Below are 26,745 nucleotides of genomic sequence, written 5' to 3'. Positions count from 1 at the left end.
TTTTAATTTTGATGAAATCCCCTTTATCAATTTTTCTTTTATTGTTTGTGCTTTTGGTTTACAGTCTAAGGAATCATTGCCTAACACATGGTCCTGAAGATACTTCCCCATGTTTTCTTATAGGAGTTTTATAGTTTGAGTTCTTGTATCTAGGTCTTTGATCTATTTTTGAATTAACTTTTGAAATGGAGTGAGGTAGGGATGCATCTTCATTCTTTTGCATATGGATATCTGGTTTTCCCATCACCATTTGTTGAAGAGACTATTCTTTCCCATTTAAATGAACTTGGCAAAAATTAATCAGACCAGTGGAATTTGAATTTGATTCCATTGATCCATATATCTGTTCTTGTGCCAGTACCATGCTGTTTTGATTTTATAAGTTTGAAATAAGTTTTAAAATAAGGAAGTGTGAGGCCTCCAACTTCTTGTTGAATTGACCCCTTTATCAGTTTATAGTGACTTTATTTGTCCCTCATAAAGTTTTTTGACTTTTATCTGATGTTAGTCCATTTTATCTGATGTTAGTATAGGTATCCCAGCTTTCTTTTGGTTATTAATTGCATGGTATATTTTTTCCCATCCTTCAGTTTCTGCCTACCTTCATGGTTTTTATGAGAAATCACCACTTAGTTTTATTGCGACTCCCTTGTAAATGACACGTTCCTTTTCTAAGCAGCTTTCAGAACTCTCTCCTTGTCCTTGGCATTTGACAATTTGACTGCTTTGTGCCTGGGTGTGATTCTCTTTGAATTTATCCTATTTGGGGTTTGTGGATTTCTTTAATGTACATATTTATGTCTTTAGTTAAATCTGAGAAGTTTTCTGTCATTATTTCTTTGAATATTCCTTCTGGCCCTTTCTTCTCTTTCTTGGACTCCCATACTGCATATCTTGGTGTGCAGATCATTTTTGCAAATGTTTGTCCCGTATGTCTATTGTCTGGTTTTCTTCATTGATGGTTTCTGAATTTTTATCTTGTTCCTTTGGATGGGCCATCATTTCCTGTTTGTTTATCTTGTAATTTTTTATTGGCATACTGTATATTTTAGTATATTCAAGTGTTAACTTTAGTCCCTTTGTTATCTGTTCCTTATGTTTGTATCTACTTAGTGATATAATAGAGATTTCCTTGAGTGCCAGGAGCTGACAAAAACAAATGCAGAAACACCTTTCACAGTCTTTGAAAATTGTCTCTGACTTGACTGATACATTCCTTCAGATTTAGTCTTCCTATCAAGATCTGGCCAAAATGAACATTAAGTTCAGGATGCTCTCCATCTTTTTGGAGCCTGTAACCTCTCCTGGGCTTGTGTCTGCTTGTGGTCTTAGGAATGCCTATTATAGGAATTTGAATGTCCCCTCTATTCCTTATGGAATAGACATTCTCCCCCTCACAGTGCTTTATTTTATGACTTAAAGCAGGTAGTCCTTTGCCTCCGGCTACTTTGACTTAATTGTTTCTTGTATTGCTTTTGTGCAGTCAGCAAACTTTTCCACCTGAAGGGCAGATTTTGGGAGCATGAGCCCAAGACCTTGGTTCAGTCTTTTAGGCTGCCCTGATAGATTGGTACTGGCATACAGGCACCCCATTATATGCATGGTAGTTATTCTGCTCCTTCTGGAACAGGGCCAGGGACGCACATGGGCTCACAGGCTGGCTCCACAGCATGCTGGGGAGGGTGCATGGTAGGGGCCAGGAAGGCCACCATGAGCATCTCCTACTGTTTTTAAGCTGTGTTATCTTGATTCAGCACTTGCCCAGTTACTGTACACTATAACTTTTCTGGAATTTTGAGGAAGATGGCTCTCCCAGTTTTTGCTAGTTTTTTAAAGATTCTATGAGGAATAGCACTTTGGAGCGTCCTAACACTCCTTTCTTGTTAGACCTGGAATATGCTTTTGAATATACTTTAAAAGGTGGATGTCACTTAAAATTATTCTTATAGAAAGACTTTTGGCTGTTAATAAATTTAATACTGTAAACATGCAGAAAGTTTTCCCACAACTCAATTCTAAATTATTGCCTACCAAGGAGAAGAAACGGAAGGAATGGATGGTGGTGAAATCTACAGGAGACATTTAGAAGGTATAATTACAAATATATCACTGAAGAACAACTTAGACCATTTGTTGGCTAGGTAAGCTATTACTTTTGACATGCTTTTGATTTACGTTTTTGTTCAGACCTGTAGCTCAATACACTGTTTTCAGGAATAGTTAGCATTTTTCCAGTATCTCTTTTTAATGCATTTCTTGCTTTGTCCAGATCATTTCATTCATTATAGGTACTTAATCCTTTAATTGTGGAGGCAATAAAAGCAAAATAATTTTTCTTTCTCGATTTTGGTGCTTATATGTGATAAGAGAAGGTTAATAGTTATAAGCTAAATTTTGGTTATATCTAAGTGCAAGTTTGTGGCTTTTTAAAGCTTTCTATTAATAAACGGACCAAAATGCCTAAAACAAAATAGCATTTGGTATTCAGTAAATACCAATTAGAAACTTAATATTGAAGGTAGACATTGTGTAAAGATTATTTCTTCCTTCCCTATAAAGATGGTTCAACCTCCCTTTTTCATTTTCTTCATTAAAAGACAGCTCAATACAGTGAAAGGAATGTAGTCATTGAAATCATACTTAGATATGAATACTGGCTCTGTGATTTGCAGTAGAGTAGATCTTCACTACAGATAGTTAAATTCTGGAGCAGAACTGCCTAAATTTGGTTCTGCCATTGTGTATCGTTGGTCAGGTATCTAACTCTGGTCTGTATCATTTGTGCCCCTTGGTCAGAGGGTTGATTTGTGAATTAAATGAGCATATTATCAGGTGAAGTACTGTTGAGAACTTGGGCTCTGGAATCAGGCTATGTTTTAGATCCCTGCTGTATTGTTTTATGTCACATAAGGGCTTACTGAGTATTGGCTGTTGTTGCTTTTGCCATGTGACTTCAAGCAAATTCTGTCTTAGCCCTAGTGCCCTATTTGTAAAATAAGTGTTAGACTTTCTACCTTGTAGAGGTATGGCAATAACAGATAATATTTCTAAAAGCACCTAAATCATAGTAGGTACTTAGTAAATAGTAACTTAATTTGTCTGTTAATATTTTTGTTTTGTTTTGCAGCATTCTTTTTGAAGAATATATTTCATACAGCTCACAGGAAGAAATTGATCCCAATAAAGTATCTTTGCTTAATGAACAGTTTCTTCCACTTATCAGGCTTTTAGAAAGCAAGTAAGTTGTGTGTGTATTTCCTGTTTAATTTGTGCTTTCTATTATATATAGATAAGATTCACAAGTCATTTCTTAATAGTGAATTATATGACACTGTCCTTTTTTTTTAAACTCTTCAGCAAAGGATGAGTATGGAATTACATATTTTTGAAATTTAAGAGGAAATAAGGGCTAGGGATGGACTGTGTAGAATATAATTTTTTAAATAGAAAGTATTTTTGTCATTGGAATAGTCAGAGAAACAAACTTGATCATTACTGTTTGGTTTAAAGACACAGTTTCATTAAAATTTAGACATTGTAAATAAGACAATATCAGTAATTTTTTGAAATTTGATTTTGTGTCTTCCCTTTATACATGATATGTGTGGTTAATAACATTATTAATAAATTAACACTTTAATTCTTCCCAGATACCCCCGAACATTAGATGTTGTATTAGAGGAACGCCTAAAGGAAATTACAGATCTAAAAAAACAAGAGATTTTTCATCAATTTATTTCTCTTTCTACAAGTGGAGGAAAATATCAGGTAAGCTTTTTTTCTCCAGAGGAATTATTTCAGTCAGGAGTACATTTTTGGGATTGTATGGAGAGCAGAAAAGGAACTTTGTGACTTTCCTCTACTCTTGGAAAAGTTTCATGGAGAAATTAGATTTTATACAATTTGCGTGGTTACCTGAAGTAAGGCTGTAAGGCAGGAATTGAGTAATTGGAGAAAGGTATAGTGATTTTTAAGTAACTGAACATCATACTTATTTCAGGAAAAATATTGTGTGGGAATTTTAAATATGTCCATTTAGCAGCTGCTAAAGATGGCTTCACATAAGTTTCTAGTGTTCCTTATCTTTTTTTAGATCTGGACTGTCCAGTACATTATCCACTGCCACAGATGGCTCTTTAAATTATTGGTTAGTAAAAGGGGGGTGGGTTTGTCTTTTTTGACCTTGTTAGAATTTCAGAAATTTTTTAGTGGTTCAACTATAAATTTTTTAGGGAGAGTTATTGTATTTAGGCTCGAAAGTAGAAGCTATGAAGGGAAATATTTGTTAGTTTCCTCTTCCATAATTAGACTTTTATCTTTAGTGATGTTTTATTTCCAAATCTCAGATTGATAGACTTCTTCTTCAGTCTAAATATGTAAGTGAACTGTAGTCGTTAATTTGATTATTACTGTTGTATCATTTAGGTGAGTTGCATTCTGTCTTCAGTGATCTACTTTTTTATTTATATTTCTATTTAGGTGCTCAGATGGTATTTATTTATTGGGCTTGTTGCTTTGGAATCAGAAATACATAAAGAATATATAATTATTTCTTAGAATTACTTCACTAAATTAAACCTACACATAAACAAAAGTATAGGTGAAATCATACCCTTAATGTTCATCTTTGATCTCTTGTAACTCATATCATATTCTGGAAACAAAGGTTTTGCTTTGCTTGTTGGCTTTTGAAGTTAGATGATTGCTTTAGAATATGCTGAGCAGTTTGGAGTGGTTTTTCTCTGGTTTTTATTCTTGATCATATGCTGCTCAGATTTTACAGTGAAATCATTTTGGTAATTGTCCTGAATCCTATAGTTTTTAGCTGATTCTGATACCTCCTTGATGCTCAGTCTGAATCATCCACTTGGTCCTGTGAGACTACTGGCTGTTAATCATCTGAAAAATATCATGAAAACATCAAAGGTTTGTGTAAAATAGCATTCATGTATGATTGTTTTTCTCCTGTGGTAAGCAGTGTAATTCTAGAATGAGAAATTGAAGTTATGACCTAAAATTGATAATATGTGATTGTGTGGTATTGTATAATTGATATTGTGTAACTGATACTCACAGATGAGCTGAATAAAAAGCAGAAGTGCATATTTTGGACAAAGATTTAGGGCTGTACGTGCCAGTGGCCAACATTTTAACCTGTACATGTCCTAGTAGCAATCATTTTCATATGTTTCCACATTGCAAATAATTTAGCTTTAGTTCAAGTGTTTTTCAAACTGGAATTTACACATTGATTCACAGAGGTTTGCAAATTCTCTTAGAATCTTTTAATTTTGAAATTTGATTTTCCAAGTCTGAAGTTTAACATAAGCATATTTTGGTTTATCTGAATGATAACTTTGTTAACTGAACACTTCCATGGTTTCAGTGCCTGCAGTTGCATTCATGATTAAAATGGTGGCTCCAAATAAAAAGTACAAAGGCAGACTTAATTTGCAAGTAACCGATATTCCACACATTATCATAAAAGTAATATTTCACAAAGACTTTGCAGTGATTCATGTAGAATAGTATTTCCTAAACTTTAGTCATTCAAGGCAGTACTTTCACACTTTTGCCATATTAGTTTACATGTTGAGCTTAAGAACTTGAGTCATAGCAGTTAGAACCAAGTATGTATCAGAAGTAGAATTTATTTTCAGCTGAACATAGCGCATTAAATTAATCTCATTTGGATTTTACTGGTTTTGTAGTATTTAAATATTTGACATACAGCTTTTTTTTTTTTTTAGGTGTTTATAGTTAGCTTTAAATTAATAGTAAAGTAATATAAAGCAAAATAAGAATCTGTGACCATGTTTCTTTTAAAGGTGTTAAAGCAGTCAAGTTTGGAAAATTCCTGGTCTGGCACGAATTATGTTTATTTCACAAATTTTGTTGACAATTTTGGCTTATTGGTTTGTTGAATGATTGAGCTCATTGAATACTGATCTTTGTTGTATGATATATTTAGGGATTCCTGAAACCTCTTGATGTTTTGAAGCTGTTCTCTTCTTTCCTTCTTTTAATTCCTTTCTCCCCTGTTCTCCTCTGGATTTGGTTAGTTCATGCATAATGAGCACTTAATACTTTCAAGTTACAGGCTTGAATATCATAATTGCTGTCAATGTCTTTCTTTGCATTAAAATTTTATTTTCCATTCTCCATCAATGACAGGCCATAGGTTTTGGAATTCCAGATTGGAATTTTGACTGCTTGTTAGCTCTTCAGGTAACTCGTAGAGTTTGAGACATGAAACCTTGACTTAAGTTTTGTGAATTCTAGAGATTTTTGTTTATCTTTCAACAGAGTTGCTTGTATTTTTCATAGGATTCTCTAGTTTGTTTTTTCTTCCCCCACAACCTACAGGTACGGATGTATTCAGGTTGTCAGTCTTGTTTTCTGTTACTGTGAATGAGTATATTTTAATTTTCTTTTGTTACTTTAAAAAAATAGGATCCTATTTTGCAGACTAGCTTTGCAATGTCTTTATAAAATACTTAATAATTGCTGCTTAACAGTACAACTATGTGTAAGATACACTTTGTTATAAGCACTGACGTGTATTATTTAATCTTCTAACAATCCTTTGAAGTAGGTGCTATTAGCCTTGTTTCTCAGATGAGAATAGTGAGGCTCAAAAATGTTAAGTGACTGTACAAGGTCACCCATGGATAGTAAGTGGGAGAGCTCACATTTAAACCTAGGAATTTTGATTCCTTTGTCTATAGAATATCAAAATCTGGACTTTATATTTTATCCAGATGAATTCCTTAAAGCAAAAATTATTTGTTTATACATATTTTATTGTATTTTTAGTGGAAACTGGAAAAAGTTTGTACCAAATAATTATTGACCCACAAAGCAACTTTAAAGATGATTTAGTTCAATGTAAGCTGTGTTTAGAGTGTTTGAATGTGTCATCCAGGACAGAGCCTATGTCCCTTGTTTAGTGTTTTGGAGTGCTTTTCATGAAACCATCCTTTCTTTCTAGTGTAAAGCCTTCAAGGTTTTTTGCAACAGAAAAATTAATTTAGTTTTTCTGTTTCTCAGGAAAGTATTGATGAGTCTTTCATAAAAGAAGCTATTTTAGCCCGACTAGGTGATGATAATATAGATGTTGTTCTGTCGGCTATAAGTGCTTTTGAGGTGAGTGAATTTACTGTTTGTTGAAAGGTAATTTTTGTTTGTGAATATTTTCCTGTCCTTGTCACATGATTCTGTGCTCTAGGCAGGAATATATTTGGAAATTATTCTGCATTGAAAATTTGTACTCTTGAGAGCGCAAGCTAAGCCTGGCTATAGAAAGCTTATGGGGATAATTAGATTACACAATTTGAAAACTGCTTTGTAAATTTTAATATATTTTTGTTGCTTTAATATATTTTTGTCAATAATAAATGCCTTGGAACTATGGAAAATTGGTTAATAAATACCACTTTTGAGAAATTGCTCTCAAAATTTAGTTATGCTAGGATTCTTGGGAGATAAAGTTCATTTGCAAAGCACCTACATGTATTTGATGCACGTGAAAATTTATTCATTGATATATTTTTTTCCCTCTAGATTTTCAAGCAACATTTTAGTTCTGAAGTGACTGTTTCAAATCTCCTCAATCTCTTTCGAAGAGCAGAACTTTCCAAGAATAAGAAATGGTATTGTATTCATTTTTTATACTGTTTTGAATTGACACAGTTTTTGTATCAAGTTCACATTGGTTTTCTTATTTATAAATTTTTTTTAACAACTTATAATTTAGTTAAGTAATTCTTTGGTCATGGTAGTAGAATGGATTTTATTGTAATACTCTCTTGCATTATAAAAAGAATTAAGTTTGTAGGGGTTCATTATATTATTCTATTCTTGAAATTTTTCATAGTAAAATGCTTAAAGAAGTATATATAATATAGTATTGAACTCTGAAGAATAAGATTAATTTCTACTTAATCTAATTCTACCTATTTGATTTTTCTTGCAAGGATAATTACTGTGTAGTTAAAAACACCTATTTTTAACACAAGTTCAGAGGCACTCATATCTTCTGTGGTACATATTTGATAAGCTCTATTATTTCATTTTTGGCATCTCAGCTTTTTGCATGGAAACATGACTAAACTCCCTAGAATATGAGAGCAGGTCTTACATATTTTTGTACCTGTCATATCTAGTACTTAGAACATAGGATATCCTCAGTTAATGTTCTTTGAATGCATGAGTGAAGCTCTCATTTCTATTAGAGTTGGGACATCTAGTATGTTTATATGTTTTGTTATAGTTAATATAATGATTTCTCAAAATAAATGATTGGACAAGGTTAAAATTATTGTCCCAGACACTCATTTATTAGGATGTTAATTAAGTCTTGGTGTCTCTGAATAATTATTTATATAAATATTTAATTTAGACTTTTCACTTTGAAATAGTTTCATATTTGTAGGACAGCTAGAGAAATCATACAAACCCCATATAGAGAACTCTAACTTGACCCTTACTCCTCAGATACCTAGATCCACCAATTTTAACATTTTGCCACATTTGCTGTATCATTCTAGGTATCTGACTCTCTATTTGTATATCTATCCATCTGTCTGTCCATCAGTCCATTTTCTAAATATATGAGTATAGGTTGTATATGTCATGCTCTTTGAACCCTTAATACTTACATGTACATTTCTTATAAGAACAACGGTACTTCTTATGTAACCACCTTAAGTGCACTTATCAAGTTCAAGAAATTTAACATGGATATAAAGCATATAGCCTATATTCCAGTTTTTTCATACATCCTAATAATGTTCTGTTAGATCCAGTCCAAGATAATGTATTGCCTTTCATTATCATTGTGTCTTTAATTGCTCATTCTTTTTTTTTTTTTTAAATTGTAAGAACATATATACAACATGAACTTGCCAGTCTCAAACACTCACATACCATTCAGTGGCATGAATCACATTGATTATGTTGTGTACCCTCACCACCTTCCAGTACTAAAACTTTCTCTTATTCCCCAACAGATACCCTACACTCATTATGTGTTAACTCTCCATTCTCCCTGCCACCCACCCTGGCAACATGTACTCTAATTTCTGTTTCTTTGAGCATTCATATTCTCTAATTTTTTGTGTGTGGTTACCATAGTGCTTAAATTTAACATCCTAAATTTAACAATCTTGTTGGCTTTGATACTAACTTAACATCAATAGCATATACAAACTATATTCCTATACTCCTCTGTCCCCCACAAATTATGTGTTTATACAATGTGAGTCCAAAACCACTGATTTCTCATAACATTTAGGAAGTAAAAAGTGGAGTTACAAGCCAAAAATGTAACAGTAATGGTATTTATATTTACCCATGTTGTTACCCTTATCAGAGATGTTTATTTCTTCAAGCAGCTTTGATCTACTGTCCTTAACTTTCAACCTGCAGAACTCTCTTTAGCATATCCTATAAGGCTGTGCTGGAGGTGATGTACTCCCTCAGCATTTGTTTATCTGGGAATGTCTTAATCTCTCCCTCATTTTTGAAAAACAGTTTTGACAGATATGGAATCTTGTTGTTGTTGTTTTTTTTTTTTTTTTTTTTTTGCTTTCAGCACTTCAAATATATCATCCCACTGCCTTCTTGTCTTCATGGTTTCCAGTAAGAAATTGGGACTTAATCTTATTGCGTCTCCCTTGTACATAAAACATTGCTCCTCTCTTGCATCTTCCAGAATTCTCTCTTCATATTTTGCGTTTGACAGTTTGATAATACTATGTGTGCCTCAGTATGGGTGTATTTCGATTTATCCTGTTTGGAGTTCGTTGAGCATCTTGGATGTGTATATTCATACCTTTTGTTAAATTTGGGAAGCTGTCTGCTATTGTTTCTTTGAATATTCTTTTTGCTTCTTTCTCTCTTCTCTTTCTGTGACTCCCACAATGCATAATTGGTGTGCTTGATGCTGTTCCACAGGTTCCTCGGGCTCTGTTCACTTTTCTTCATTCTTTCTTTCTTCTCAAACTGGATGATTTCAGTTGTCTTGTCTTCAAGTCACTGGTTGTTTATTCTGCCAGCTCCAGTCTGCTATTGAATTCAGTCTGCTGTTGTCCAGTCTTCAGTTCTGTTTGGTTCCTTTCCATAATTTCCATCTCTCTTTTGATATTCTGTTTGTGTTCATCTATCATTTTTTCCTGATTTCCTTGAGTTCCTTCTTCATGTTTTCCTTTAACTATTTGAGCATAATTAGGACCGTTTTTTTTTTAAGTCTTTTGATTTTCCCAGGTCTGATCCTCCTCATTCATGGTTTCTAATGCTTTAATTTTCTCCTTTGCCTGGGCCATCACTTTGTTTATTTGTTTGTTCTGATATCCTTTTTGAAATCTGGACACTTCGATATTTTAACATGTTATCACTGGAATTTAGACTCTGAGGCATTTGTTCCTTAAGCTTGTATCCAGCTAATGTTATGACATAGCTTTTCATGAATGAAAAAGCTAGGAAAAAAAAAGTAGGATAAAAGGAAAACATCTCTCATGGCCTTTGCAAATTGACTTGTGCAAGTTTTTCCTTTAGGGCTTATCCATACAAAGTGTAGAGACCACTATGATCCTTTCTGTACATGCTCTTGTCTTAGGCATGCTTGTGTGGCCCTAGGAATTTCCCTGTTTGTAGGGTTCTGAATGTCCCCTCTTCCCTAGGAAATATGTTTCTTCATGGTTAAGGCACTGCACTCACTGTATATCTTAACAGCCAGCAGTTCCTTACCCCGGGCAGCCACTTGACTGCTTTCACACTACAGTGTTCAGTGAGAGTTCTGTGAACCGCCTTCTACATGCAGGACAAGTTCTAGCACAGCAGGTCCCTCAGGCCACCACCGGACAGATTTTGGCCGGACATACAAGCTCCTGTTTTGTGCATGAGGGTTATTTTGTTCCCTCTGGGACCAGGACCAGGGATCCACACTGGGAGTGAGGGCAGGCTCCATCCCAGCCAGGTGCCATAAGATCCTACCCCTTTTTAAGTAGCTTTTTTCTTGATTTGGCGCTCACTCTGCTACAGTAGAGACATCCTTGGTTTTCTGGAGCCTTGAGAAAAATGTTTCTTCCAGTTCTTGGTAGTTGTTCAAAGCTTCTGTGGTTAGGTAGGCTGTAAAGCATCTTGCCATCTTGAATAGGGTGGGGCCACTGCTGATTTGAATATTTTTTGATAAGAAGGTTAGATATTGTCAGTTGAGCTAGAACAATATATTGAATTTTTACTGAATGAAAGTCTTTAATGTGCCTCTTAACCAAATATGCATCTATCTTTTAGGTACAAGGTGCTTGAGATAGCAACAGACTTACTAATTAAAGAAGAAATAATGAATGAAAATGATCAGTTGTCAAATCAGGTGGTGATACAATTGCTGCCATTTATGGTCATCAGCAGTGATGATAGGGAATCTGCTGAGATGAAAATTGCTGTATACTTATCAAAATCAGGAATTTGTTCTCTACATCCTTTGTTAAGAGGCTGGAAAGAAGGTAAGAAATTCAGTTGTTTGGAAAAAGTAAACAAATACGCTTTTAAAGAAGATAACTACTATTTAAAATTGGCCATAGTTGTTACTTTGAAGTCATGTTTATGTTATACCATAGCAAGATTTTAAAAACATTTTTGCTAAGATAAAAAATACACAGTGAAAAAGAAGTAGACAGGAAGACAACTTCAGAATTGGATAAAAGGAAAAAATTAAAAGCCAACCTTCATAGAAAAATAGTAACATTTTTGCCTAAATTTCTTACTTTGTAAGATATTTTAGGTAGTGCAACATGAGAACTTTCTGTATATAATTTTTTTTTCTAACAGCTCTTGCAAATGTGATTAAAAGCACAAAGTCAGGAAAAGTAATTGGTATAGCAAACCAGAAGATGATTCAGTTGTTGGCTGACAATATAAATTCAGGGGATCCTTCTTCAATGTTAAAAATGGTAGGTATGCTGCCAAAGTCCATCCCCTGATTTCCTTCTCATGCCTTTATTAGATTCTCAGCTGTTGCTTTACTAGATTCTTCTCCTCCTTCTCCTTCCTCCTCCTCCTCCATCCTCCTGCCACCTCATTTCTACTTCTCCCCTCTTCCTCCTGCCTGCTTCTTCTTTTTCTTTGCTTTGCTTGTTTTACTTTAAACATACACAGTTTTGTTTAGTATATTGTGTGAAATGCTTGAACTCCTTAACATTTCAAATCTTTGTTTTTCAATGTGTCCTTTTCCTCTTCTTTTTTTATCTCCTCATGTTAAATCTTAATTATATATTTTTTTATTTTTTTTAAATAGCAAAGGAGGAGAAAATTACTTTTGCCTGAATAATAGATAAACCTTTGTTAAAGAATTAGATAGATTTGTGATTTTAAAACATTTATTTAGTAGTTACATTCAATTATGTTCATTACAATTTCTGAAATTATGTATTTGTATAATTAAAGGAAGTCAGTAATTGCAACTTTTTAAAGACTTTATGTTTGTCATCTTATTTTAAACTTAAAATACATGATACCTATTTAGGCCTGAGATAGGAAAAATTGTTTTATGAAAACCAAGAGCTGCAGTAATGGAACATGTTTATTTTTTTAAGGTGGAGGATTTAATAAGTGTTGGCGAAAAGGAGTCTCTTACCCTGAAGCAGAAAGTTACTTTTCATGTGATCGTATCTGTGCTTGTCTCTTGCTGTTCATCTTTGAAAGAAACTCACTTTCCATTTGCGATGAGAGTCTTCAGTTTGTTGCAGAATAAAATTAAAAAGCTTGAAAGTGTCATTACTACAGTGGTAAGGAGTACAAAGTTTCTGGAAAGTTGAATGTTGAGTAAAGTGACAACCTGGCCTGTTAAAAACAGCAAACCCATGAAAATTGGAGGCTGAGATGTTGAGTCTATTGATGCTAGCTAGAATAGTGCTTTAGGTGGCTATCTTGATTTTGCAGAACTTTACTTGACTTTTATTAATTTAAGGTTGAAAATTTTGTATCTGATATTTGAATCTCCCCTTTATTTTCTTTTCTGGATGTTTAAGCTATGCTTAAATAATTAAAGTATTGAAGAATCCACTTCGTATATTAGTGATTGAACAAACATTACTATTGTTATTGTACACTAAAAATAAACCTTTTATTAAGTATTAATATTAAGTTAATTGGTATTAATAAAAATATTACTTTTAACACTGTATTAGACTTGGATCTCCGTAGCTGCTGTTTATTTCCTTTGACAGAATTACTGAGGAACATGTTTTAGCTGTTTATATTTTTACCTATTACTACCTCTTGAGTTAACAAGATTGTTAGTTTTAATAACTGCCTTATATGATAATAATTTGTTTTTATTTGTCCTCCAAACTTCAGAGGGCTCCTCATAGGATTTGCTAAATGAATAGTATCTTCTTCACATTTATATTTACCCTCAGGATTTTATAAGATCTAGTTATTGCCATTTTTAGCTAAAGTTATGTAAGCTTTAAAAGAGTGAATCATTTTAAAAGTAGTCCATATGGGACCTTCTTAACCTCTAACTTCATATATTTTGTGATATATGATAACCTGCATTGCACTTCTTTCCAGTGTTTCAAGTGTTCACGAAAGTTTCATTTATAAGTAGATAACAGGATGTCTCATTTTGTTTTATTTTTAAATACCTTATCTGAAAGCATCTTTTTGGTATTAGCAAATTAAGCCAATCAAATCCCTCATTAAAGACGTTATGAGTCTGATATTGGATCATTTTCTTCTAATTTACTATTCTGCACTTGCCTATATAGAGTCTGATTTGTCACTTTCCTGCATCTTTACTTATGTCCCCTTTTGGCATTTGCAGTGTAATCTCCAGACACCTTAATATTTCCTACTCATTTAGAATCATCTGCAAGTTTGGAGATTTTACCGTGTACCTTACTCAGAATAGCAGTAAAAATGTGAAATGAAAGTAATCCCTTTAAGGATCTTTTGGATATCTACCTTCTAGTCTATCTCTTAATAAAAATGCCTATTGGTTCCTATGCTTTATTTGATAAATAAAATTTATATGAATAAACTTTGTTTTTAGGTATGGTGTTTTAAGACCAAATGGACAAGATGAGCCAAAATTGATTTATCGGTGTTGTCTTTCTTGTGAATAGTGTTGGTTAGGTCTCTTTAAAAACTCTGTAAGTTGTTAATCCTTTTGCCACCAAAATGCATATATAGACAAAATTATACACATTACCCAGAGGGGTGCTCAAACATACTTTGCAGTCCAGTCCTATATCCCATGTTAAAGTTTGTACTGGTTTTTGTTTCCTTTAACATTTCAGGAAATCCCTGCAGAATGGCATTTTGAACTAATGTCAGACAGAGGGATACCAGTGGAATTATGGGCACATTACATAGAACAGCTTAACACTGCCCGTATGATTGCTGTAGAGGACTCGGTTTTACTTGTACTTTCGTTGAAAAATTTTATTCATGTATTGAAGGCTCCTAAATCTTTTCCTAAGGGTAAGACACAGCTGTTAATCTTTTGGATCTAAAACTCTAGGTAACTGAATGTAGTGACACCATGACTATTCTTTGTCTTGCTTGAAAAGTTGCCAGCAGCATGTTCACATAGGTTTATGCAGCGTTTATCTTTCTTTCTCTTCATGTCCATGTAGGTGATATTTGGTGGAATCCTGAACAACTGAAAGAAGACAGCAGAGACTATCTGTGCTTGCTCATTGGGCTCTTTGAGATTTTACTCAGTGGTGCTGATGCCATTCATTTCCGGGTTCTAATGAAACTTTTCATAAAGGTACTAGGCTCATCCCTTTCAGGCAGCCTGATGTGTTAAGAAGATACTATGGATTATTTTAGATATGACAGTTTATACCTTGGAAAATGAAAGTAGACTTTGCAACAGTGAAGAGTATGTGATAACAAACAGACCCTGTAAAGTAGTACTGTAATCTTCACACCAATCAGTAGGTTGGACAGAGACTTAACATTGCTGCATGCCTACTAATATTAGTCCCATTGTTTTATTTCATAATCACAATAGCCCAGAAAATGTGATTGATTCATTGCCATTTTACAAATGAGAAAACTGATGTTCAGAAAGATTATTTAACATATGCAAAGTCACTTAATTAAGAAATTGTGTCACAGGTACCAGTGACCTCCATGTTGCCAGATGTACAAGTGCTCTGTCAGCAGCATTTGGCACAGTTGAAGTTGATCATTCCGTCTTTGAAGCATTTTCTTAATGAGGCTCCCAGACAGTACCCTTGCCTTGGTTTTCTACTTTGTGTCCTCATCTTTTTTGTTAAATGTGTTCAAGTGCAAAATTACAGTGAGGCTTCCAAGTATCACTACTGTTCATTTTTATCCTTCTTAATTGGTTAGGAAAACCAAGTATATGGAATGATTTTAAGTGTTTGATTAGGCAAAGCAAAACTTTGCAATAAATTTTCTATAATTGTACAATAATGAAGAGAGGATTTGAATAAGGACAAAATTTCACTGTTTTTTTTTTCTTTAACTAGGTACATCTAGAAGATATTTTTCAGTTATTCAGATTCTTTTCTGTTTTATGGACCTATGGTTCTAGCCTTTCAAATCCACTCAACTGCAATGTGAAAACAATGCTGCAGACACAAGCTCTTTATATTGGTTGTGCGATGCTCTCTTCTCAGAATGCACAGATTAAAAAACAACTGGCATCCATATCTTCTCCAGGTACTGAAAGTTGCATTTGTTATGGTCTGTTATGACCAACTGTTAATATTTTCTTTATGTGGTTTATAGTTCGGAGAATCATTACTTTCTTTGAAATAGCTCATGTCAAGTTTTTTCTGGTTACGTTAAAGTTTTAAATGGTAATTGCAGAAATTCACTAAATAAAACATAATTTATTAAAATAGTTATCTACTATTAAACTTGTGAGTTTTCTAAAAGGTGTATGTATATTATTTAAAATAGTAACTATTCCAATTTTCTAATTAGGTATGAATTAGCCACTGTGATTTGACATCAAAGGCAGTGGCTGCTAAGATTTCTGCATGTCTGCCTATTAATAGCAGAACCAAAGGATTTAACTTTTCCACTGGTATTGTTGCAAGACAGATTCCCTACCTACCCCTGCTGCCTTGTCATTTGTCTCCCCCTCCCTAACTTCCTAAGTAATTTTACATTTATGCTGTGTAGACATGCTACGGTACTTCTTTGAAAACAGTTGAGCTGCACCTTGTTCTACTTGGAAGCTGAAGGACACGAGTTCTAGAGAGCCTCAAGCTGAAGGCCGTTTAGTCTTTGCCCCTGCCTTCAACACTCTACTTCGAGTCCATAATGAGCTTCTAACCAGACCTTGTCTGTGAGGAGTATAAGCAGATGTTGATAGTTGTCTATTTTGATATATTTACAAAAATGTTATGGTGTCAAAATGTACTGACGTTTCTTTCTTTTCAATCAATGGCAAGTGTATGGTATTAAATGGATCAAGTTTTTGTCGATTGCTCAGAAATGTAACCACCATTTACAAATCTCTGTGCAGATAAGTATTCTAGCTCCGAGTCTTGCACTTAGTAACTCTTTTCTCACATAGATTTTTTTAAATGCAAATTTACTGAAGTATAGTCATATACCATATAATCCATCCAAAATATACAATCAGTAGCTCACAGTATCATGATATAGTTGTCTTTTCATCACCACAATCAATTTTAGAACATTTCCATTACTCCAAAAAAAAAAATCACCCAAAACATTCTATACCCCTTATCCCCCCATTACTTATTTATTTATTTTATCTTTATTACTCATCTCCCCATACAGTGGATGAAGGGAGTGTGAGTCCTTAGGTTTTCTCAATCACATGGTCACAGATAAAAGCTATATAGTTACATAATCATCATTAAGAATCAAGTCTACTGGATTACAGTTCAACAAATTCAGGTATTTCCTTCTAGCTATTCTAATACACTAGAAGCTAAAAAGGAATATCTATATAATACATAAGAATAACCTCTAGAGAGACTTCTTGACTCTATTTGAAATTTCTTAGCCACTGAAACTTTGTTTTGTTTCATTTCTTTCTCCCCTTTTGGTCAAGAATGTATTCTCAATCCCATGAAGCCAGGTCCAGGCTCATCCCTGGGAGTCATGTCCCACATTGTCAGGGAGATTTATGCTCCTGGGAGTCATGTCCTACATTGTCAGAGAGCCTTACATTCCTGGGAGTTATTTTCTCACATAGATTATTTGATTGAAGAAAGTTTCTAAAAGCTGGTTGTTTAAATAATGTAACTGACTTATATGGGGTTCCACTACCTTACTTGAACATGATAGTCATAGTAAATAGTACTTTGAATTTGTATTTGTTTGGAAGCTCTGATCCACTATAAAGGGAATATTAGTGAATAGATATCTTGGCCTGAAGCTGCCTGCTGTGTGACTTCAACTTTCTAGATGTCCATTTTTTACTTTGTTTTATAAATCAACCTTATAGAGGCCAAAAAGGATTTCCAGCTTTTATAGGTTGAAATGAACCTCTCAGGCAGGTTTGAAAGTTTATTGGGTTGCTTCTTAGGATTCAAGAAGTATCTTACTTCCTGAATACTCTAAGTTTTGTGAAATGGATCATTTTGAGCAAAATATAAATTACCAAATTTTTTCCAGTAGATAAAATGAAATAAAACCTAAGTAATTACCATGAAACGAATTTAGATATCTCTTTGTCCCAGAGATAACCTCCTCAAAAAAACCCCAGTTCAGTTCATCTCACAGATGCATTGTGCCCAGTCTTTGAAGCAGGTTATTCCAATGCTGTTTATAATTGGGCAGGACATAAAGAGAGGCAAGAAGGGTTCAGAATTCTTTGTTTAAAACCAGCGTAACGTTGACATCAGAATTGACGCAAACACTGCAGACAAAAGCAAGGTTTTAAGCCATCCTGTAAAATATTTGCGCATAGAATCCAGCAGCATACTTTAAAAAAAAAAAAAACATTTGCCCAGATATAGCTCATTCCAAGAGAACAAAGTTGGTTCAGTGATAAGAGAGAAAACTACATGCTTACATCCAGAGGTCTGAAAAGGCATTAGATTAAAATGTTAATTAAATGACAGCAAATGAGGAATGTGATAAAAATATTTTTCAAATAAAAAAACTAGCATTTTTACTGCTCAATTGGGGAAACAAAAGCATTTTCATTAAATTCAGAAATAAGATTGTTATCACTATTATTGAATATAGTTCTAGAAAATACTGGCTCTTAGAAATAGATTTCAAAAACTTATGGAATGTAAGAATGTGATAAAGCTGATATCCCAGATCTGTGGGATTATTATGTGGATTATTATATAGGACATTGCATTTGGAAACATTAAAATGTTTGACCCCAACCTCATTCCTTATACAGAAATTCCATATGAATTAAAGATTTAACTTACACTTACCTCTAATATTAGGAGAAAACATGGGAGTACATATGATCTCTCTTTAAATTATAGGAGATTTTCTTTAAGTGCACTTCAACTGGGGAGAGCCTTTCTAAGAACATACAAAACCAGAAGGAAAGTTTTACTATAATATTTCTGCACAGAAAAATAAAGTCAAAACAAATGTCAGGCTGCAAAAAATATGCCAAACATTATGAACAAATGGCTTATTTCCTTTGCATAAAGAATATACCCAGCTCTAGCATGCGCCTAACAGTTTTCTGAGTAAACAAATATTTAAACAATGAATGTCCTTCAGGGAGTTCAGGTTGGGAGAAAAGCTTTTCGTTATGTACCCTTTGGAGCAATTTACATTTTATACTGCTTAATTTTTTAAAATTTTACTTGAATTATTTTCCTTTGGTTTTAGTGGTGACATCTCTACTCGTTAATCTGAGAAGCCCCATAAAAGAAGTACGTAGGTCTGCCATTCAGTGTCTCCAGGCCCTCAGCAGAGTGGAGTCCCAGTTTCATCTGGTAATAGATCATTTGGTTCCTAAAGCAGAGGAGATCACCTCAGATGCCGCCTATGTTGTTCAGGTAAACCTGATTAGCAAAGGAGATTGAGTTTGTGCATGCCTATGTGTACATATGAACAATTTGCTCCTCTTTGACATTTTTATTAAGTTGAGATTTTGAGTGACTGAGTGAAACCGAGGTGTAAATATCTGTACATCTTTTTTCTTCTCATTTTTAAAAGGCAGTAATACCATTGGGACTGAAGTTAGAAAGAACAATGACGTGTTTTAAAAGACAAAAGATGTCCTAAGAAGAAATAATAAGAAAGTAAAAATATTGCCTATACGTTTCAATTCTGCTGTCCTTTCATTGGATGTTAGACCAGTGTTTGGCTTTTGATATTAAGCTAACTTGTGGGGCATTGATACCCTTTCCTATTAAGGTTTTTAAGAGGAAATAAAAAATTACAAGCAATATAACAACATTTGGGAAAGACTTCCGTAATTAGTACATTAGCCTTTGTAGTTCCTTAACCCTTTTTATCCAGTTTTTTTGTTTGTTTGTATCCTAGGATTTGGCTGCTTTATTTGAGGAACTACATAGAGAGAAGAAACTGAAATCTCATCAGAAGTTGTCTGAAACCTTGAAGCACCTACTTTATTGTGTATATAGTTGCCCATCTTATGTTGCAAAAGATTTGATGAAAGTACTTCAAGAAGTCAATAGTGAGGTATGTGTAATTTAAATGAATTGTACGTTCCATGTGATATTACTAAAGAATTATAACTGCTCATTCATGAGGAAGATATTTGCAAGAGTTATATAGTACATGCTCTCAGAAGTGATAATTTTCTTGTTAATTTGGGAGATAGAAGAGGTAGGGAAAAAGTATAAAAAGGAAAAAGCACATATTGGTGAGTTTCATTTTTAAAATTGTTTTTCCTATCTAATCATTAGCTCAATTTTAAACGGATTTAGAAATCACATAGGGAAAAATACTGAGGATGTACTGCTGAAAGAACTGTTGGTTTGTGACTTTTTTAAGTGAAAATTCTCCACAGGGTAATATATATTTAGACCTAAGGGCCTGTGGATGAACTTCAAGTCTGTGGACATTCCAAAATAGTTTGCTGTTTTTTTAAATGTATATAGTTGTACATTTTTCTGGCAGGAAAATCGTAGGTTTCATTACATTCTCAAGGAAGCCTATGATATTAAAACAAACAAACAAACAAAAAAACAGGTTAATTTCATCATCCTACTGATCCAAAAATAATCTTCACCAATATTGGACTGATTGCAAATTTGGAGAACAAAAACAATTTACCTAATCTTTGTCGCCCCAGTATAGTTTAGACTAGGAGTCAACAAACGTTCTCTATAAAGGGCCAGATAGTAAATATTTTAGGTTCTGTAGGCCATATGGTCTCTGTTGTAACTACTCAGTTCTGCTGTTATAGCCGTGGACAGTATGTAAACAAATAACCATGGTTGTGTTTCAATAAAATTTTATTTACAAAAACAAGTGACAGGTTAGATGTGGCCTACAGACTAAAAGTTTAGTTTCTATTTCCTATTCATAAAAAGTCTTGAGGGACACTCAGGGAATTATTTCTCTGCTTATCTCTAAAGGATTGAGAGCTTGTGAATATTACAGAGTGAACTATCAGAGAAGACCCAACTATCTTAATATGGATTAATAGCCATCTGCATGTCTAAGATGTAGTAGTGTTGTTTTTATTCCCTCCAGGCTAACCTGTCATTCCTCCAACATGGTATTTTTGGATGTCTTTATAAAGTGAGCAAAAACATTTATCCATATAGGTATTTACTAAGTTTTCCAAACTTTAGATGGTGCTTTCTCAGCTATTGCCTATTATGGAACAACTACTCGAAAAGATCCAGAAGGAGCCCACTGCTGTCCTGAAAGATGAGGCCATTGGTTTGCACCTTGCTCTGGGAAAATATAACGAATATTCAGTTTCCCTTTTACATAAGGACCCAAAGAGTCTGGATATATTTATAAAAGCCATGCATACAACAAAGGAAATTTACACAGGAATGCCACCCATTCAAATCACAGCCCTTGAAAAGGTCAGTAATTTCTTTCAGAAACTAAAACATTTTAAAGTTTGTAGTATTTTATTTGGAGAAGGTAAAATTATTGGTGGGCTGAACATGTTTTAAAGGAACGTGTTATATTTGACTCATTTTGCAAAAGTGAATGTTGTATATGGGCCATTAAAAAGAATTGGATTTTGACTAACAAAATGGGGAACAATTTTATGTTGTGAGAGAATTTGATAAGGGTGCTTTCTAGAGATCATTTTTGGGGTTCAAAGTTTGTTAATTAAACTTATTTTGCACTTTGTCCTACCTTCTCTAGATTACAAAGCCATTTTTTGCAGCTATATCAGATGAAAAAGTTCAGCAGAAGCTTTTGGGAATGTTGTTTGATTTGTTGATAAACTGTAAAAATTCACAGTGTGCTCAGACTGCTAGCAGTGTTTTTAAAGGGGTAAGTTGCAAGCTTTCTGTAATTTGTTCATTAATAAGTTGACTCGTCCAAGTAACATCACATGTTTTAAGTATCCTCCATTTTACAGTCCTTTTTAAAAAGCCAAATGTTGCCATTAACAAGAATCATGGCAAAGTAGGTCATAGAGAAGTACAAAATCAAAATTGGAAGTCTTCACTGTTATTTTATTGAATGGAATATTTAAAGTTAACCAGGTAGGGCAGTGTACATGTGTGTGTTTGATCTTACTTGTATTAGGTGGGATCTACCTGTTTTGTTTTGTTTTGTTTTTCAATTTCATTGAGATATATTCACATACCATACAGTCATCCAAAGCGTACAATCAGCTGTTCATAGTACCATCATATAGTTGTGCATTTATCACCCAGTCTATTTTTAACATTTTCCTTACCCAAAAAGAATTAGAATAAGAATAAAAAGGAAAAGTAAAAAAGAACACCCAAATCATCCCCCCCATCCCACCCTATTTCTTGTTTAGTTTGTGTCCCTGTTTTTCTACTCATCCATCCATACACTGGATAAAGGGAGTATGATTCATAAGGCTTTCACAATCATACTGTCACCCCTCTTAAGCTGCATTGTTAAACAATTGTCAGGGCTACTGGGTCGCAGTTTGATAGTTTCAGGTATTTACTTCTAGCTATTCCAATGCATTAAAATCTAAAAAGGGTTATCTGTATAGTGCATAAGAATGCCCACTGGAGTGACCTCTCAACTCCATTTGGAATCTCTCAGCTGCTGAAAGTTTATTTTGTTTCATTTCACATCTCCCTTTTGGTCAAGAAGATCTTCTCAATCCCATGATGTCAGGTCCAAATTCATCCCCTGGAGTCATATCCCGTGTGGCCAGGGAGATTTACACCCCTGGAGTCAGGGATCTACCTGCTTTATGCAAGGATTAGGAATGAGTGGCTTGATGTTTAACTGGGTAACAGATTATTGTACTTTAATTTATGATATGTTGGCTTTAAGAATCCATTGAAACCTAGTTATACATCAGAATAACTACCTAGGAATGTGTTTTGTTTTGTTTTGTTTTTAGGACAATACGTTCACAAAACAAGAGTAGAATGGTGAAGCCCTATTATCAAGACTCTCTATTTTCAGAATTTTAACTTGTTTAATCTATCCCCTTTTCTTTACCAACGTAATTTAAAGTAAATCTCAAAACATCATGTTCTTTCCTATATTCTTCAGTATGCATATTTTAGAAAGTGGACATTTTCTTACATGACAACAATGCCATTATCACACTGAAAAAGCATTAACAATGATTAACAATAATAATAAACAAAAATACCCAGACCATAATCATATTTCCTAGTTGTCCCAAAAATACCTTTTTAGGGTTATTTTCTTTGAATCACAATCCATACATTTAGTTGTGATGTCAGAACCTTTTTAAAGAAAGAGATTTCTCTATCCCACCCCATATCTAAAGAATCTCTGGAGGTGAATGAATCTGTATTATTTTTTTTTTTAATTCCTTCCCCATTGATTAGGATGTATCTGGTTTGGCACTTGGGAAATTGTTGTGGATAATTCTGTATTTATCTCATTTTAATTTTTAAAGAGACTTATAACAGCTAGTAGAATCAAATAGTAGAAAGTGAGGCAGATGCACAACCAGAAAGTTTTATTCTTCCCCCTAATTGAGTAAACCCTTATTATGGAATAATGTCTGATTTTATCTTCATATTTTTAAGGGAGTATGGAAAAAAAATTAGGATCACAAAAATAACATAGCAGACTATAGAGTATAAGAGATAATTGTTAGACATTACCAAAGGTAAGGTAAACCTTAAATGTAAAGCAGTTGTACTGTTTGCTATAAAGCTTATTTTGATTATGAAAATATACTCTTCTATATGAAATTATTTCTTGTGTTTTATGATAATAAACATATACCGTGTGGTGAAATAAGTATGTGCTGATTTCAAGGATACATAAAGTAAAACAAATTAAGTTAGAACAATGTGTGTAATAGGCTCCTCTTTGTGTTAAAAAAATCTCTCTCTGGCTATTGGTATATGGAGAATTTCAAAGGATGCATTAGAAATTTGCCATTGGGGAATGGGCTGGACTCTAGAGGAATAGCAAGATATAAAAGTGAACATAAAATTTTTCATTGTATCTCTTAATCAGTGTTCATTGCTCTAACCTTATCCCAGGAATTATATCATCAACCATTCTTTAATATTTCAGATTTCTGTTAATGCTGAACAAGTCAGAATAGAACTGGAGCCACCAGATAAAGCTAAATCCTTGGGTACAATTCAGCAAACAAGAAGGCAAAAAATGCAACAGAAGTAAGCGCTATGAATGCAATAGGGACATGGTGCCTCGAATGTTATGACACTGTTATAACTTTTTTATACCTGTTAGTTTGGCTTAATTAGATTTGATTTAGCATTGATAGCATTCGCTTTTCCAACTTTTTGTCTTATCTGTTTCTCAGAAAATCACAAGATCTAGAAGCTGTTCAGGAAGTTGGAGGTTCTTACTGGCAAAGAGTAACCCTCATCCTAGAATTACTGCAGCACAAAAAGAAACTCAAAAGTCCTCAGATATTGATACCAACTCTTTTTAACCTGCTTTCAAGGTAATGACACTGGACTTCAGTCTGTGAGAAAATAGGATTCTTATACTTGTCCATCTTATTTTCTTGGACATTCTCTTTTTCTCATACTACTAGTCTGTAAAATAAAGCAAGTTAAACACTATAGAAGAAAGATTAAAAGAATGGTTTTAGGTACCTGTTGTCATTGCCCCAAATTGACCTTCATCCTATGTTACGTAGTAAATAACCACTCAATTTCCATCTTGCTTTCCTCTTAAATTTCAATACTATGTCCCTGAGAAAGAATGTGGTGTAATCTTTTGGGACATCTTTACTTATATTTAACGATGTAAAATGACACTTGCTGTATTTTTTAGGTATAAAATCTTAACTAGATATCTATAGGGTATGCCATTGTATTGTGGATGTTTTCATCTGAAAAACAACTCTCAAGGTTTTCATCTAAGATTTTATAGAGGTTGATAGAAAGTACAACAGAGAGGTAATTTAACATAAGCACTTGCCTATGTGAGAAAATATGGGGCTCTATTTTTGAAGACTCTGTATAGCATGTTTAATGTTAGTATTTTAGTGATTCTTTATTTGATATGAGTTCTGGACAATGGCTTTTTTTTTTTCCTTAATTTTTTTAATTAGAGAAGTTGTAGGTTTACAGAAAAGTCATGTAGAAAATACAGCGTTCCCTATCACCTATAGTCCATAGTTTACATTAGGGTGTATTTTTTTTTCCCTTAAACCAGCCTATTATTAACCCCTTGCATCAGTGTGGTACATTTGTTATAACTCATGAAAGAACATTTTTATAATTGTACCATTAACTATAGTTAATCATTTACAATAGGGTTCACTGTGTTATACAGTCCTATGTTTTATCTTTTAATTTTTTATTTTAGTACTATATATGCAACCTAAAATTTCCCCTTGGACAATGGCTTTTAATGTGCCACTGAAATTGTACAACTTTTTCGTTTCCCATCATCTCTTTACTGGGGGTCCTGAAGGTGTTTGGAACCTTTGTCATCGGAGCAGGGAAATATGGAATACACCAAACAGTTAATTCTGAGTTGTCTGCTCAATATCTGCCAAAAACTCTCTCCAGATGGAGGTAAAATACCAAAAGGTATGTGATTTTTTGGAAGGAGAGTGCAGAAATTTGTCTGCTTTGCATATGAATGTACCTGCCACTTAAGGAATTTTATTTCTCACCACTGTAGATGTTCTAGATGAGGAAAAGTTCAATGTGGAATTGATAGTTCAGTGCATCCGTGTTTCAGAGATGCCTCAAACCCATCACCATGCTCTTTTACTTTTGGGTACAGTTGCTGGAATATTTCCTGTAAGTATTAATAATTGAAGCCTTTGGCAAATAGTTCAGATATACTTTCTTTCTTCCATGGAAATGCACAGGTTTAAGCCACTAAGTTTAAACTTACTGGTTTTAATTCATTCTGCTTTGGAATCATACAGCCCTAAGTGCAAATCTCAGTCCTGCCTCTTCATAGCTAGGCCCATATGAGCAGATTGTTCTTGCTAAGTTCCAGCTCCCCTTTTGGTAAAGTGGGAATAATGGAAACCTTCTTCTTAGGTTTGTTATGAAGATTTGATTAGATAATAGATAATTTGGCACTTGGCACAATACCTGGCTTGCTTAACTTTCTAATACTATTTAGTAGTATGATGTGGTATTTGGAAAAAATTAATATCCCTTAATCCTCAGATAAAAAAAATAAGACAGATTATAGGCTATTTGTAGCTGATCATTATAAACTGCTTTCAAACAGTTCATAGTTTTTTAGGGATCTTTTTAATCTACTGAAATTATGTGTAAGATTTATGTGATGGGAGTTTTTTTCTTCCAAGAAAGTTCACAGCTCTCAAAGGAGTTGATAATCCAGAGATGATTAAGAATCATTGATAAGCTATCTTTTTTTGTAAAAATTGTAATATGCTTCATATACCATAAAGTTCACTCTTTCAAAGTGTACAATTTACTGGTTTTAGTATATTCACAAAGTCATGCAACCATCACCACTATCTAATTTTAGTATATTTTCAGCACCTGCAAAAGCAGTCACTCCCCATTTCTCCCCAAATCCCCCAGCCCTAGGCAACGACCATTCTACTTTCCTTTTCTGGATTTGCCTATCATGGATGTTTCAAGATGTGGTTCTTTGTGGATGGCTTCTTTTGTATGCATAAAGTTTTCTAAGTTCATCCATGTTGTATCATTTATCAATACTTCATTCCTTTTTGTGACAAATATTCCATTGTATGGATATTTACCATATTATACCATAGTTTGTTTATCCATATACAAGTTTTTGTGTGGACATGTTTTCCATTCTATTGGATATATCGTTAGAGGAATTGCTAGGTCGATTGTAACTCTGTTTAATATTTTGAGGAACTGCCAGACTGTTTTCCAAAGTGGCTGTACCATTTAAATTTCCCAGTAACACTGTATGAAGGTTCCAATTTCTCCATATCTTCCCCAACACTTGTTATTGTCTATCATTTTGATTATAGCCATCTAATGAGTATGAAGTGGTATCTTACAACTTTGATTTGCATTTCCTTAATGCCTAATGATGTTGAACATCTTTTCATGTGCTTATTAGCCATTTTTGTATCTTTTTTGAAGGAAAGTCTTTTCAAATCCTTTGCTCATTTATTTGGCTTATTTGTCTATTTGTTGTTGAGATGTA

General features: G+C 33.7%; 1 protein-coding gene across 1 annotated transcript in view; it reads left to right on the top strand.

Moving 5' to 3' along the window:
- Positions 1-26,745, top strand: part of HEATR1 (HEAT repeat containing 1) — a 74,267-nt gene that overhangs the window by 9,799 nt on the left and 37,723 nt on the right. The window contains exons 9-28 of the mRNA XM_037821755.1: positions 2,036-2,141; positions 3,128-3,238; positions 3,651-3,768; positions 4,819-4,926; positions 7,051-7,146; positions 7,564-7,652; positions 11,296-11,507; positions 11,833-11,954; positions 12,597-12,788; positions 14,304-14,487; positions 14,643-14,779; positions 15,510-15,702; positions 18,832-19,001; positions 19,492-19,650; positions 20,772-21,014; positions 21,307-21,438; positions 23,665-23,768; positions 23,918-24,061; positions 25,042-25,160; positions 25,255-25,376. Coding sequence (XP_037677683.1) covers positions 2,036-2,141; positions 3,128-3,238; positions 3,651-3,768; positions 4,819-4,926; positions 7,051-7,146; positions 7,564-7,652; positions 11,296-11,507; positions 11,833-11,954; positions 12,597-12,788; positions 14,304-14,487; positions 14,643-14,779; positions 15,510-15,702; positions 18,832-19,001; positions 19,492-19,650; positions 20,772-21,014; positions 21,307-21,438; positions 23,665-23,768; positions 23,918-24,061; positions 25,042-25,160; positions 25,255-25,376 — 2,861 coding nt within the window. The remainder of the gene's footprint in view (positions 1-2,035; positions 2,142-3,127; positions 3,239-3,650; positions 3,769-4,818; positions 4,927-7,050; positions 7,147-7,563; positions 7,653-11,295; positions 11,508-11,832; positions 11,955-12,596; positions 12,789-14,303; positions 14,488-14,642; positions 14,780-15,509; positions 15,703-18,831; positions 19,002-19,491; positions 19,651-20,771; positions 21,015-21,306; positions 21,439-23,664; positions 23,769-23,917; positions 24,062-25,041; positions 25,161-25,254; positions 25,377-26,745) is intronic.

This window comes from Choloepus didactylus, chromosome 2, assembly GCF_015220235.1.
Source record: "Choloepus didactylus isolate mChoDid1 chromosome 2, mChoDid1.pri, whole genome shotgun sequence".
Taxonomy (NCBI): domain Eukaryota; kingdom Metazoa; phylum Chordata; class Mammalia; order Pilosa; family Megalonychidae; genus Choloepus; species Choloepus didactylus.
This window is presented reverse-complemented; position numbering and strand designations above follow the sequence as displayed.